Raw genomic sequence first — 14,572 nt, forward strand, 5'->3', positions numbered from 1 at the left:
GTTGGTACCTCTTGTTAGCAGGCCTCATGTGGTTTCAGGATTAGGGATGGTGAGTGTACTAGGTCCTGGATGAAATGTTAACAAAGGCATCTGGGATGAACCTTGACCCTGGGGTGGGAGGAATGTCATCCCACAGGTCACATACAGTGCGTGCCTTGGAGGTGAAGGCCTTCACCTTTATTTTTCAGTGTGGTGCTTAGCTCATATTTTAAAGCCTGCTGCTATTTAAGGCCCTGTGTTCATGGGAACCATAACAATGGAACATACTGGACTTTTAGCCATGACCGTATATGTGTGATCCCTCTCTCTCCTGAGACACCCCCTACCCACCCCCACCCCCGGATTTCCATATCTTGATCTCGTTTTTACCATTTAGGTCACAGAACTTTCAATGGGGGAGCTTCTGATGCACTCTACAGTGTCCTGGCTGAATCCATTTCTGTCTCTAGGAAAAGCCAGAAAGGACCTTGAACTCACAGTATTTGGTGAGTATTCCATTCACAAGAAGGTAAACTTGAGAGGCTGGCAGGAATGAAGAGCCTCCTAAATCTGCAAACTCCTGATTTCCAGAAGGATTTAGAATCACTGCGCTCATGGCTTTGACTTAACATGGGCAGCTTCCAGCTCTTTAGCAGCTTTGCCCTGTACACACATGACCTTCTTCTCCCTTCTGCTGCTTGGCTTGGCGGATCTGGCCAAGTGTTAAAGGAACAGAGCTCCTGGGTCTGTTTTTGAAACCTGCCATCTTCGTTTGCTGTACTTCAAAATATCTTAATTCCCACCGAGAGCTGGGAGAGTGGGCATAGACTGTTTGTTCTCATTGAGATGAACCCCATGTCCTCAGCTTCTGATAAAATAAGAATTCAAAAACCAAAATGCCAGGATCTCCTTCAGACAATAGCTTTTAAATAATCAAGTACTTGTGCATGATTCAAATATGAACAGAAGGAAGTACTAATTATTCACCTGTGTGTCAGCGTTGTGGAATCTTGAAGAGCTTTGTTCTATTAAAATATTCAGCTGCAGTTCAACGTTAGGGGAGTTTGTATTAAATAATGACTTTTCTTTCTCTTCTCTTTCTTTAGTTTTTAAGAGAGCTGTCATATTGGTTTATAAAGAAAACTGCAAACTGAAAAAGAAATTGGTAAGACATGAATTAACTTTGATTAAAGCTAACTTTTTGAACTGTATCTTCCTGTTACTGAACTGGGAAGCCTGCTAAGGACCAAGGCCTGGCCGACAGATGTGGCTTATTCCTGGGGTAACTGAGCAAATCAGATACTTGGGGTATTTATTCTCCCCATGAAAGATGTCTGTTTGAAAAGATGTACACAAGTAACCCATGCTGGGGCCTAGCTAGAAAAGCAGCTTTTCTGTCCCTAAAAATGACCTATGTTTGCTCCATACAAGTCGTCTATGTAATTTTGGTTTCTTTTTAGAGGTGGTAACATGAGGTCACAGAAGGCTTGCTTGTCATTACTGCTTAGAAACCTAGAACTTCTGCCCCCCAAGCCACAACTCTGCCCTGGCCGCAGCCCGTCTGAGCGCTTCCTCAGCGCTGGGGCTCACCTGACCCGATTCCCGTCTGCACCCCGAGCCCCACACAGCAGCGGGTCTGCACCAGGGAGCGCGCCCAGTTCCTGTCATGCGCACACGTGCCCCGGGAGCCAGCTTGCTCTAACCCTGCTCCTGTGGGGCTTTCACCTTACAGCCCTCCAATTCCCGGCCTGCACACAGCAATGCTGACCTGGATCCGTTTAAGTTTCGCTGGCTGATCCCCATATCCGCGCTTCAAGTCAGACTGGGAAATACAGCAGGTAATTGTTGTTTTTTTTCTGGCATTTGTACGATACACATCTTCAGGGAATTTTCAAACTATGGAATGAAAAAGGAGGAGGAAAGAACCTGGGGATAATTTCTGGTATTTTACAGGCAAGGAAAATGAGGATGAGAGATTGTTGTGATGTTTCTTTACAGGATCTGGAGGAAGTAAATGCTAGAGGATGGCTTTTCTTTGCCAAATACTTCTCTTCATTGTTTCCTTATTTTCACTGTTTATGGTTTTCAACATTTTCCTAATATCCTAATATCTAACATTTCTAGTTATTCTAATAATTTTAGGGTAATATCTATCCCTAAAATTTGTTAAAGAAACACAGGTTCACAAATTTTTACAAAATTTGAAATACCAGAAATTCCTTAAGATTAAGCAGTGTTACAAGTGATACAGAAAAAAATCTCCCATGCAAAATGTTCAGAGATCCTTCTAGAATAACCCTGTTCTGGTGACAGAAAAGACCAACAGGCTGAGGCCTGCAGTGGGCCTGGGTCCCTGTTCAGTTGTTGCCTGAGGTGCTCACGTCTCCTGGACCGTGACTGGTGTGCTGCTGGCTGCCTTCACCTCAAGCGCCTGAGCACATCCTGTGGTTCCTTCCCAGGAAGGAGGGTGGAAAAGGGGGTCCACTTACCTCTTTCCCACAGACGAGATCCGGAGGTAAGGCAAAAGCACCAAGATGGACGGGAAATGTCCACAAAGTAACTAAAATGTATTTAACTTTTTGTAACTATTATGGAAGTCATACACAGAATTGAGCCTCAGAAGAAAATGAGAGTCAGGATTGGGAATACTGAACTCTTTTAAAAAAGTTACTCGATTGTGGGTTTCAAGTTTCACAAATGTTCTTTATCATAGCATCTTTGGCAGAGTTGCAGCCCCTGGTTTCTTTTTACACAGGGACAGAAAATAATTCCTTATGGGAGCTGATCCACACCAAGTCAGAAATAGAAGGACGGCCAGAGACCATCTTTCAGTTGTGCTGCAGGTATTACTGCTTTCCAAAAATGAAAGCCAATGGGAATAAGATAGAATTATGTTTTCTTAAAGATGGGTTTATTTTTGGTGCCCTCTTGAATTTTGATGACTTTAGGATCACACCCACCCTCTGCAAACTGGCAACTGCAGCTCTAGTAGAATAATACACTGATTAAATATACATCCAAATCTTAGTGCCTGCAGGAAGTTCAAGAACAATCAATTCTCACTTCTGTTCTAAGTGACAAGAGACCGAGGCATACTTGATGGGCAACTTGCTGTCCGTCTGTCCTCATGTACCACGGGAGGGCAGGAGACAAGGAATGGAAGCTGGGTGAGATAGCAGAAACAACCAGTGTTTTCTCTCTCCCCTCCAGTGACAATGAAAGCAAAACCAACATCGTCAAGGTGATTCGATCTATTCTGAGGGAAAATTTCAGGCGTCACATAAAGTGTGAATTACCCCTGGAGAAAACATGCAAGGATCGCCTGGTACCCCTTAAGAACCGCGTTCCTGTCTCAGCCAAATTAGGTGAGAACTCGTCTAGCCTTGGGTGTATTCAGGAAAACATGATGAGCTTCTCTGCAAGCATGTATGCTCTTAGAACAGGGCAGCCGGTCATCACTTTGCAAATGATCTGCAGTAGCTGTCTAAGCTGTAAACCAGACCCCAACACACAGGAAGGAATGAGGTGGTCACTGCCATTCTATTTCTTAAAAAACCTAAAGAATGCCTCTCCCCACCAGACCCTCTTTTATAACCACCCCCAACCCCAAATCCTTATTGCCACTGGCTGACAGTCTACACTCACCATCTTTTCTCTCCACTGAGATGGACCGGAGTCAAGGACTTGGTTCTGCTCATCGCCACGTTTCCAGTGCTCGCCACAGTGCAGCCTTTAGAGAATATCCATACTAAGTGAATAGAGGTCAAAAACCTAATATGCCCACTCTTAGTAAACCCACTCTATAGGTAAACATTCCAAATCCTGCTGCTCTTAAGCTTTCTGCCTGTTTGTAAACTTTCAGCTTTCTATATAACTATTTCATTAATATATCATCGATCTAGTTTTTAGTCTTGCAAAATGTATCTCTTATTTTTGGTAGTTTGACCTCTTCAGATTTACTATATATTTTCTATTTTTTTCCTCCACTGGCAAAATAAGCTACAGCCATCAAAAATATAGTATTGTCTGCAGAAACACAACTGAACTCCCCCTTTTTCCCTTCAACCCAAGAGAAAGGAGTTAAACACATGTGTACACAACTCAATATTCATGTTAAATCTCAAAGCTGATGAGAAATCCAACAAATGTTCTCATGAGAAAAAGAGCATTTTCCAATCTTTACCTGAGCAGCCAGGGAAATAAACAGGTGAGAAGGTGGGCAGAGAAATACCATGTAATCCTAGTTCTGAAACTGTAGTTCAGTAAAAGAAAGGAACCTAGATTTTATCAGCAACTAACTTTTAAATTTATTCATTAGCAAAATAGTCCAAGCCCTTATGACAGTTTATAGCTTCTTGTTCTATCTCAATAATTAAGTTCTGATAACTGATCATCCAAAAATGCCAAATTCCCCAACTTAAAATTTCAGCTGCATATTTGCAGTATCTACATTTTTTTTTCCTTGCTCAAGTCCCAGGATAGTTGGTAATTGAAGTGAAATGAAAAAATTTGAAGATGTTCACTCTCATAACCTCCAAGGCCAACATTACACATTGCGGCATCAGTTCTTCTGTCATAAGGGAATGTGTGCTTTTCTCATTGCAGCTTCATCCAGGTCCTTAAAAGTCCTCAAGAATTCCTCCAGCAGCGAGTGGCCGGGGGAGCCGGGCAAGGGCAGCTCCCTGGACTCGGACGAGGGCAGCCTGAGCAGCGGCACCCAGAGCAGCGGCTGCCCCCCTGCCGGGAGCAGGCAAGGCACCCAGCAGCACCCCCACGCGGGCCTGGCCGACTTCCCCGACAGTCTCATCAAGGAGAGCGACATTCTGAGCGACGACGAGGACGACTACCCCCAGGCTCGGAGGCAGGGCAGCCCCACCAAAGACATCGAGATCCAGTTCCAGAGACTGAGGATCTCCGAGGACGCCGACGCTCACCCGGCTGAAGAGCCGCCCGGCAAGGATGGGCAGCCCAAGCTGGTGCGGGGGCACTTCTGCGCCATCAAACGCAAGGCCAACAGCACCAAGCGGGACAGGGGCACCCTGCTGAAGGCGCAGACGCGTCACCAGTCCCTGGACAGTCATCCTGGAAGCGCCAACCTTGATCTCAGCTCTGTCCTCGAGCGAGAATTCAGTGTCCAGAGCTTAACGTCGGTTGTCAACGAAGAGTGCTTTTATGAAACAGAGAGCCATGGAAAGTCCTAGCACGGTCCAATCCAGATATGGGTTACAGTGCTGGTTTCACTTTTAAACTGGTGGCAAAATGAAAATCGCAGAAACACTATTCATTATTAGGTTTTGTGCAGGATACATTTTCCCACAAATAGTTGTAAAGACTTAAGTTATTTTAATTTATTGTGGCTCAGAAAACTAGCTTAACCTGGTCAGAATTTGTAAATTACTTAGTTTATATCCCTTTTGAGCAGGTATCAAAATGATTTAGAATCCTTAAGATAAATGCATTCTAATTTATGTAGAAAAAGGTGGGGAAGTTGTGATTAATAGCTTTTAAAAGGTCGTTTTCCCTCCAACCCTCTGGCTATTTTCTTTCAGCTATTAGGTTTCACTTTATTTAAAGCATATTTAAATTATTCTAATGTGGGCTGGGGGTACAATGTGCAGACACTTCATTTTTGTACGGTTGTAACAGATGCTGTTTATACTAAACCTGTCACATCTATGCAGTATATATATATGTATATTAAAAGAAAGCTTGTACTGTATCTTACTTGATGATATTTATTCTCTCTACCAAGCTGTAAAAGGGGAGTAAGTCACAGCCGTGAGCACACATGAGAAGTTCAACATCTGGCAGGCTGGCAGCCCCTGAAGTAGCAGCTACAGCCTGCCACTCTCCTTGTCATCCCCTTTTTTCTGACTTTTGCCTGAGTTCTTCTCTGAAATTGTAAGCAAAGAGGTGTGGGTCTTCATCACACATTTTCCGGTACACATCGCAGAGGCTCTTAAAATGTGAGACAGTGAGTTGGGCAGGTCGGAGAGTCGGGTCCACGTCTGCCAGCTCTAACAGTTCTCCAGTGCTTTCTAACCGCCGAGCTTCAGGGAATAACATTCTGAAAGGAAGAGGAAAAAACTCAGAATCTCACTTAAATCTACAAACGACGCTGCTTCCTTCTCCCCTGCTTTGAAAACGGCATGGTTCCGACACATTCGGGAGTGGAAGAGCAGCCTCTGCAGTGACCTGGGGGCCCCAAGCCCGTGGAGGAGGCTCTGCTCACACCACGGGCAACAGGTATGGACCCCCACTGAGGGCAGAGCTAATCTGACCACGTGAGAAGAGAGTTCTAAAGTTAAATCAGTACTTGCATCTTTGAGGGAAATTTATCATATGCTCAGCTGCATTCTCAGAGAAATACAGGTTTATGCCTCACATTTTAAATATAAAAATTACATATTATTCCTGGTGCAGTTTTCATTCTGTCACTTGAACTTGCCAGTCTTCACAAAGTTAGAAAACATGTGAAAATAGTATTTTCCTCTTTAAGATAACTGAAGCATCTTTAAAACTGACTCAAGTATAAATTGTAAATTTCATCTAACAATCAGATTATTGTTTTAAAATGTATAGTGAAACTGACTGAAATATTGCAAAGCTACACCTGGATTCTGTTTTCTTCTCTCAAGTCTCAGAGGCTCAACAGAACTTGTCTCAAAGGGCTTGGAAGACGTCGTGGCAAGAGGAGACCGAGTTTTCTTACAGGCTGATGGTCTTCTCAACCAGGAACGCCGTGACCCCACATTTTCAGGGTGAGTTGACTGCGTTCAGTTTCATGGCAAGCAGGGGTCTGATCATAGTTTCTATGATCTGGGACTGCTGTGTGGTGTGATGTGACTTAAGGTCACCAAAAGGTCAAAGAGGGTCACAAGACTTGGTCCATCTCTGCAAGGGGACGGCGTGTGAGACGTGAATGGAGCCCATTACTTAGCTGGGGTTGTCCTGGAAACACCAGGGCCAGCTCTGGGCTCAGGCCAGTTCCAGGACTGCTACAAGCAGGATGTACTTGCTGTGACTTTTTTTTCCCTCCCTGAATCAGGGCTGTCCCATGTAACTCTAAGGGTCACACCCTTTGTGACCTCCAGCTCATGTCCTACTTGGAGCAGTGCATGCTGGCGGGGGGTGGGTGGGGAGCTGCAGTGAACCAGAGGGGTGCCTTCACTCTAATTGTACCAGGATAGCCAGCGGCATCACCAACTAGAGAAGTAGTAACTGCCTGGTGAGCATGAACACCTGCCTAACTAGAGCCAACCAATGGCAGGCTGTCAGGTCCTCCAGGGGGAGTCTGTGGGTTCTAATGGTTTCAGGAGGCAGCTGTCCAGTTGGGCTAAAGTAATTTCATATGCTAAAGGGATTCTTCACAAAACCAGAAAGAGAGAACTGAAATGGAGCTAGCTATTCTTAGAAAATAATGCATTCTAAGTCACTTCAGTCATGTCTGACTCTTTGTGACCCCATGGACTGTAGCCCCGCCAGGCTCCCCTGTCCATGGGATTCTCTAGGCAAGAATACTGGAGTGGACAGAACTAGAACAAATAATTTCACAATTTGTATGGAAATACAAAAAACCTCGAATAGCCAAAGCAATCTTAAGAAAGAAGAATGGAACTGGAGGAATCAACCTGCCTGACTTCAGGCTCTACTACAAAGCCACAGTCATCAAGACAGTACGGTACTGGCACAAAGACAGAAATATAGATCAATGGAACAAAATGGAACGCCCAGAGATAAATTCATGCACCTATGGACACCTAGTCTTTGACAAAGGAGGCAAGAATATACAATGGAAAAAAGACAACCTCTTTAACAAGTGGTGCTGGGAAAACTGGTCAACCACTTGTAAAAGAATGAAACTAGAACACTTTCTAACACCATACACAGAAATAAACTCAAAATGGATGAAAGATCTAAATGTAAGACCAGAAAATATAAAACTCCTAGAGGAGAACATAGGCAAACATAGGCAAAACACTCTCTGACATAAACCACAGCAAGATCCTCTATGACCCACCTCCCAGAATATTGGAAATAAAAGCAAAAATAAACAAATGGGACCTAATTAAACTTAAAAGCTTTTGCACAACAAAGGAAACTATAAGCAAGGTGAAAAGACAGCCCTCAGAATGGGAGAAAATAATAGCAGACGAAGAAACAGACAAAGGATTAATCTCAAAAATATACAAGCAACTCCTACAGCTCAATTCCAGAAAAATAAATGACCCAATCAAAAAATGGGCCAAAGAACTAAGCAGACATTTCTCCAAAGAAGACATACAGATGGCTAACAAACACATGAAAAGATGCTCAACATCACTCATTATCAGAGAAATGCGAATCAAAACCACAATAAGGCACCACTACACACCAGTCAGAAAGGCTGCTATCCAAAAGTCTACAAGCAATAAATGCTGGAGAGGGTGTGGAGAAAAGGGAACCCTCTTACACTGTTGGTGGGAATGCAAACTAGTACAGCCACTGTGGAAAACAGTGTGGAGATTCCTTAAAAAACTGGAAATAGAACTGCCATATGACCCAGCAATCCCACTCCTGGGCATACACACCAAGGAAACCAGATCTGAAAGAGACACATGTACCCCCAATGTTCATCGCAGCACTGTTTATAATAGCCAGGACATGGAAGCAACCTAGATGCCCATCGGCAGACGAATGGATAAGAAAGCTATGGTACATATACACCATGGAATATTACTCAGCCATTAAAAAGAATACATTCGAATCAGTTCTAATGAGATGGATGAAACTGGAGCCCATTATACAGAGTGAAGTAAGCCAGAAAGATAAACACCAATATAGTATACTAACACATATATATGGAATTTAAAAAGATGGTAACGATAACCCTATATGCAGAACAGAAAAAGAGACACCGGATGTATAGAACAGACTTTTGGAGTCTGTGGGAGAAGGCAAGGGTGGGATGATCGGAGAGAATAGCATTGAAACATGTATATTATCAAGTGTGAAACAGATCGCCAGCCCAGGTTGGATGCATGAGACAAGTGCTCAGGGCTGGTGCACTGGGATGACCCAGAGGGATAGGATGGGGAACACATGTAAATCCATGGCTGATTCATGTCAATATATGGCAAAAACCACTACAATATTGTAAAGTAATTAGCCTCCAACTTATAATAATAAATGGGAAAAAAAGAGAGTTATAAAAGAAAAAGAAAAAAAAAATACTGGAGTGGGCTGCCATGCCCTCCTCCAGGGGATCCTTTGGTCCAGGGCTTGAACCTGTTTCTCTCTACATCTTGTGCATTGGCAGGCAGGTTCTTTACCACTAGTGGCACCTGGGAAGCCCTAGAAAATAATATGTGCCTCTAAAGCTAAACTGATTTAAAGAACTACAGTTGACTATAGGTGGATATCTTAAAAACACACATGTGCTTTCCTGCCTTCTTAGACTATGTTGGGCCTAGTCACATGTTTTCCTGTCACTGGCTATCCAGCATCACTGGCGACCTTGAGGCCTCTCAGGCTCACACACAGGAGCTCTCTGTTAATAAAAACGAGCTCACACGGATACTCTAGACATTGTTCTGGCTACTCAGAAGTTATCTTTGCTTCCTAATTTTAAATATGTCCTTAAATATTCAAGATATAGCAACCTGATGGAAAGAGGGCATTAAAAAACCCACACACTTAGGAAATACACATATTTGGTTTCTGTCCAGGTTCCTGAGACAGAGCTTCTAAAATCTTTGAAATTTCCTGAGTAAGGGGTGACAGGAGCATCGTTTGTTATTCATAACAAGCCCCTTTCGACCATACCTGAGTTCTGTGCTAGTGAGGTGATTCTTGGTGGCCCCTGGAAAGCATCAGGCTAGGGGACTCAGTTATGTGACTGAAGGATGCACCTACCACTGCACGTGTGAGGACAGGAGAGCTGGAAAACTGAGCTCAATCGCCAGTGGCCAATGCTTTAATCAGTCCTGCTCAGGTAATGAACTTCATAAGCCCCCAAATAATAGGGTTAGGAGAGCCTGGAGGTTGCTGAACACAGAGAAGTAAGAAACCTCGAGAGGGCATCCCGCCCCCAAACCATGTCCGGGGCATCTCCTCCAACTTGGCAGTTCCTGAGTTATAGCCTTTAAAATCAACACATGAAAGTATGAGCCATTCTAGCAAATTATTGAAGCTGAAGATGGACGAGATGATGGAAACTGCCAATTTAGAGCCAGTCAGTCGTAAACACAAGCAGCAACCTGGGACTTGCCACTAGTGTCTGAAGTGGGGACAGCCTGGTGGCACTGGGCTGAGGGGCTGCATTAATGCCAGGCAGTGAGTTATCAGACCTGAATTAAACTGCAGGACACCCAGGTGGTGGTCAGAGACTTAGGGAGTTCGCTCATGTTGGAGAACACACCACACGTGCAGTGGCAGAAGTGTCAAGAGCAACAACAGCTCAGATGGTTTGAGTCTTGAGTGAAATCATGACCTCCCAGTACAGGCTCACTGTAAACTGTGTGATGTCAGTTTTAGTTTGTACTTAAGATCAAACCAAACAAAACCTCCCAGTGGCATCTGAGGTTAAGTCAACGTTTTGCTTTCTCCTCAGTGGCTGTCAAGGTTTGTTCATCGCAGGATCTGAACTAAGAGCAACATTTACAGGCAGTTTGAACAATCATAAAAACATTAGTTCTTAATCTTGGAAGGTGATTGAGGAGTTTGTAAAAAGTGCTACCGAGTAGGAAAAAACATTCTTACCCGAGCCCTCGATGGCAGTATTTCCTGCGGAACTGAAAGGCATTCTGAACCACCTTCTCCACCAGCTTGAAGGGCTGCTCGATCCTGGGCCGGGTCAGGGGGGTGAAGTGCACCACCGCCGAGTCCACCTTCATGTCAGAAACACACAGCATTTTACAGCCTGCTGTGGCACACTGAACGGCTTATCTTGTCGGCACAGGCGGACGGGTCAGCGGGAGCACGGTGGGTCTCCTCCAGGCACGTACAACGCCCCCCTCGCCTCTGCGCTGCCGCAGGGAACTCCCAGCTGGCTGCCTCTGTTCAGTGACAGCAGCCACTAGGCCTGTGCTTAATAGTCACCTAATTTTAGAATGTGGTTTTACAAAGGCCATTTGAGATTAATCCAAGTAATCTTTAAAGTCTGTAGGCAGGTAAGAAATAGCATTAGACTATTCAGCTTTTGAATGAGTGAAAAATAAGCTGCAGCTGCAGTTCCGACTATAAGGCTGGACTTCCAAAAGCCAGAGACGTGGCAGATGGGCCCCCAAGGACCACTCAGCACTAAACTCCCCAGAAAGGGAATCAATTAGGACACCACTTCTTTCGGATATAGACACTGATTAATCAGCTGGATTGAATTCATGCTCGTTGTCTGCATGGCCACATAACTTTCTGCTAACAACTTTAAGTGTCCCACGAGGCACAGGCAGGAACCAAATGGAATGGAAACCACCAAAAATACTACTGTTTAAGTGTTAAGCTACTACCAGCTGTTGAGATTCTTTATCAGAAAATAAAACTTCTCAGGCATATCCCTATTCTAAAAATGGACTCACAGTGGTTCACAAGGATATATTCAAAACAACACTGGAAAATGCTGCAAGTAAAGACTAGGAGAGGAAATGGAGTCAAAGCAGCTATGACACACACAAGAGCCTGATAGAGATGTGGTCTAGGAAAGGGGAAGTCTACTCGTAATTTACAAACCTTCAGTCTCTAAGGGATCACTGCTAAACCTGCTCTTTAGGACATCATACACTCTACAGAGGCTAAGAAAGTACAACAATTAATGAAGTGTGGGCCGTACCACTACTTGTCAAAAGGAATTCTATGCTTTAAAATTCACAGGGGTTATCGTGTTCTCCTGGGAGGACATGTTCCTAAATATCCTTGTGGCTACAAAATTATTCCTTCAACTGGGCCTGTAATATATAAGGATGGGGCAACTTTTGTTGTTTGTTTTTAGGTTGGAGGAAAAGTATTCGCACGTGATGTGAGGATGTGTGGATGAGAAAGACCCAAGAGGACCAACCTGGATGGGCTTTCAGAGGCACTAGGGGTGTCTCTCCTGATAGGTGGGGGCTGAGCCACCTGGAACCACCCCGCTGACCTCCCCGCCCCCACCCCCCACCCCATCACTGAGGCTGGCAAATGCTGAGAATGTTCTAAGCTGAAGAGTGAAAGCTGGCAATGGAGACCTTGCAGCTGAAAACGCTCCCTAAAATGTCCATCTTCAGACTGTTTTAGTGATGATTATACCCCTTGGGTGGAACAGTTATTCTTCCACTGCAGAGTGACTATCTCAATGTTCTTATTAAATTTTAATCGTTTTTCAAATTGTGCTCTATGTGTTTCTCCAAGTTCACTAACAAGCACTTTCTTTCCTATAGGAAACTAAGTGTTTCAGTTAAAAGGCCAGGACTCTCCTTAGAGCTTCACAAAAACACCACAGAAAAGGATCCAGGGGCCCCAGAGATGTTTGTGGTCAATACAGAGGAGAGAGGCACGGGAGAACAGACGGGACTGGGGATCAAGTGAACTCAACTGTTCTAGACCATTCTCTCAACTTCGCCCCAGCCCTTTCTACCACCTGCGTTCACTGGCCTTCCTGTCCTGACCGCTCATTCTGCCAACCCTCTGTGACTCGGCCCCTTGAGCCCTTTCAGTCCAATCCTTCCACATTAGTTCTGAAAGGATTCTTCCGGTCAGCAGCCTGCCAGTCTCCAGAGAAAATAATTTTTTAGTAAACTGAGATAAAATTAAACCCTACCCAACCCTAAACCCACAAATTATTATCAAAACTCTAATGTTCAAATACCATTAAGACCAAAGGCACGGAAACAGGGATAGATGCATTCTCCTTCCAGTAAGAAACTGCCACTCCTAGAATCCTTGGATTTAAAAATTTGGCCTCATCTTTATTTACCTGATTTTATTCCTTTGAGACATAGCTGGTATTTACAAATACAGGCAACGTCTGTTTTTCGTTTTTTAAAAAGTTTAAAACCCTGTATAAATATAGCAGCACCCCATATAAACTGTAGCAGTAGACTTCTAAAGTTTGAATATAACTTTGATACCCAGTTAAGTTGGCTAATAGTATGTTTCAGATAAAAGGAAATCTCCACTCACAATCAAATACAGTCACTGTTTAGCAGAGGATCACAGAAAACTCATGCAAAAAGGCTCTTCCAGTAACATGTCCTGCTTCTCTGGGAGACCTAAACTACCCTCTTTTCTATACCTGCCTCTAAACACACTTCTCAGAATCACGCTGTAGGATGGAGCCCATTTTCTGTAGAACCACAGGAAAGCTACTTGGTATCTATGGTAACAGATTCAAAAACGCTTTTTACTTATAAATGAATGCTTATTTAAAATTACAACCATTAAATTTCCTTGCCTGAGTTTCAAGTCTGTTAAAGGGTTTGATTCCAAAAAAGAAGTCAGTACATGGGCACTGGATGCAGTTAAAAATTCCGGTTTAAATGTTGCCAGTCCCTTTCCAAACTCAGCTGATCAGTATACTAAAATGACCTACTAAAATTTCAAATTAGAGCACTTACAACTTTAAATATTTGCCTCTCCAACCCACTGTTAAGGTCAATGCTGCACAAAGCGGAGGTCCTGCTTCTCAACATTAGCAGGCTGCAGGCGGTGTCCCACTTCCCAGGCCAGGGTGTCTAGGACATGACTAGTTATGAGCTCAGAGCAGCAGTTCGGCCTCATGGCAGAACTGGCGTTAAGAAGCTATTAAATCTCAGATATTGCCAGCTCAGATCCTGAATCAACATGGTCCAGGGAACACTGAAGACTGTACAGCCCTGTTTCTGACTTTGAGATGGTCATAACATGTCAAAGATCTCAATAACTACCCCATGGAAAGGTACAGAAACAATACTGGCCATTATCAAAGAAAAGGTCTTCAACAGCTCCCATGGTGTTCAGGACCATTAAAGGGTAAGCCAGTGGAGAGGAAAAATGCTTAGGAAGTTACAGTTCACTTAGCCAAGATACGACTACAACTGGGAGAGGACAGAGGAATGATTCGAACAAAGGACGACTACAGGGAATAATCAGACTCCAGAGACAACCCAAGGATTCGACCTTCAAGGTAGGACTGTCTCAGATTCGTGCAGAGGGCATGAAGGGTCCAGAGATCCTGAGGTAGGAGAGTCACGTTCGGCGTCAGGAGAAATGAGAGTCGGGTGAGCACCCTGGGGATGCTCGGTTCCCCCCTAACCAGTGCTGGCTCCCTCCCTCAGGGTTCCCACGCCCATGTCTCCATCAGAACGTCCTAGGCCCTGCGGCTGCACCTTCCCCCGAGAAGGGTAGCGGTCAGTCACTACTGCCTATGGTATTATAGTTATGCAGCTTGTAGAACGCCTGAATGTTTTCCCTCTCTTTTCCTGCTTAGAATGATACAGAAAGAACAGATTTTCAACAGTCACAGTGTGTACTCAGAGCATAAGCATGTAAGAAAAGTGAGTGAGCTAAGGGCACGATAAGAAGTCTAAGAGAAAGCCAAAGTGAAGGCAGAGGATGGAGAGTGCTTTCTAAGGTGTATATTATGTAAATACATGTATGTATGTAT

At 44.1% G+C, this 14,572-nt stretch overlaps 2 protein-coding genes across 8 annotated transcripts in view; one reads left to right on the forward strand and one right to left on the reverse strand.

Moving 5' to 3' along the window:
- Positions 1-5,698, forward strand: part of TIAM2 (TIAM Rac1 associated GEF 2) — a 237,974-nt gene extending 232,276 nt beyond the window's left edge. For all 7 annotated transcript variants that reach the window (XM_043888332.1, XM_043888330.1, XM_043888336.1 and 4 more), the window contains 6 exons: positions 377-485; positions 1,086-1,144; positions 1,712-1,817; positions 2,735-2,822; positions 3,190-3,344; positions 4,585-5,698. In XM_043888332.1, coding sequence (XP_043744267.1) covers positions 377-485; positions 1,086-1,144; positions 1,712-1,817; positions 2,735-2,822; positions 3,190-3,344; positions 4,585-5,180 — 1,113 coding nt within the window. In that variant the 3' untranslated portion in view covers positions 5,181-5,698. The remainder of the gene's footprint in view (positions 1-376; positions 486-1,085; positions 1,145-1,711; positions 1,818-2,734; positions 2,823-3,189; positions 3,345-4,584) is intronic.
- The window catches only part of TFB1M (transcription factor B1, mitochondrial), a 64,395-nt gene continuing 54,084 nt past the window's right edge, over positions 4,262-14,572 (reverse strand). The window contains exons 6-7 of the mRNA XM_043888340.1: positions 10,720-10,847; positions 4,262-6,046 (exon numbers count right to left, since the gene is read on the reverse strand). Of these exons, the coding sequence (XP_043744275.1) occupies positions 5,836-6,046; positions 10,720-10,847 (339 nt within the window). The 3' untranslated portion in view covers positions 4,262-5,835. The remainder of the gene's footprint in view (positions 6,047-10,719; positions 10,848-14,572) is intronic.

Source organism: Cervus elaphus, chromosome 26 (assembly GCF_910594005.1).
Source record: "Cervus elaphus chromosome 26, mCerEla1.1, whole genome shotgun sequence".
Classification (NCBI taxonomy): domain Eukaryota; kingdom Metazoa; phylum Chordata; class Mammalia; order Artiodactyla; family Cervidae; genus Cervus; species Cervus elaphus.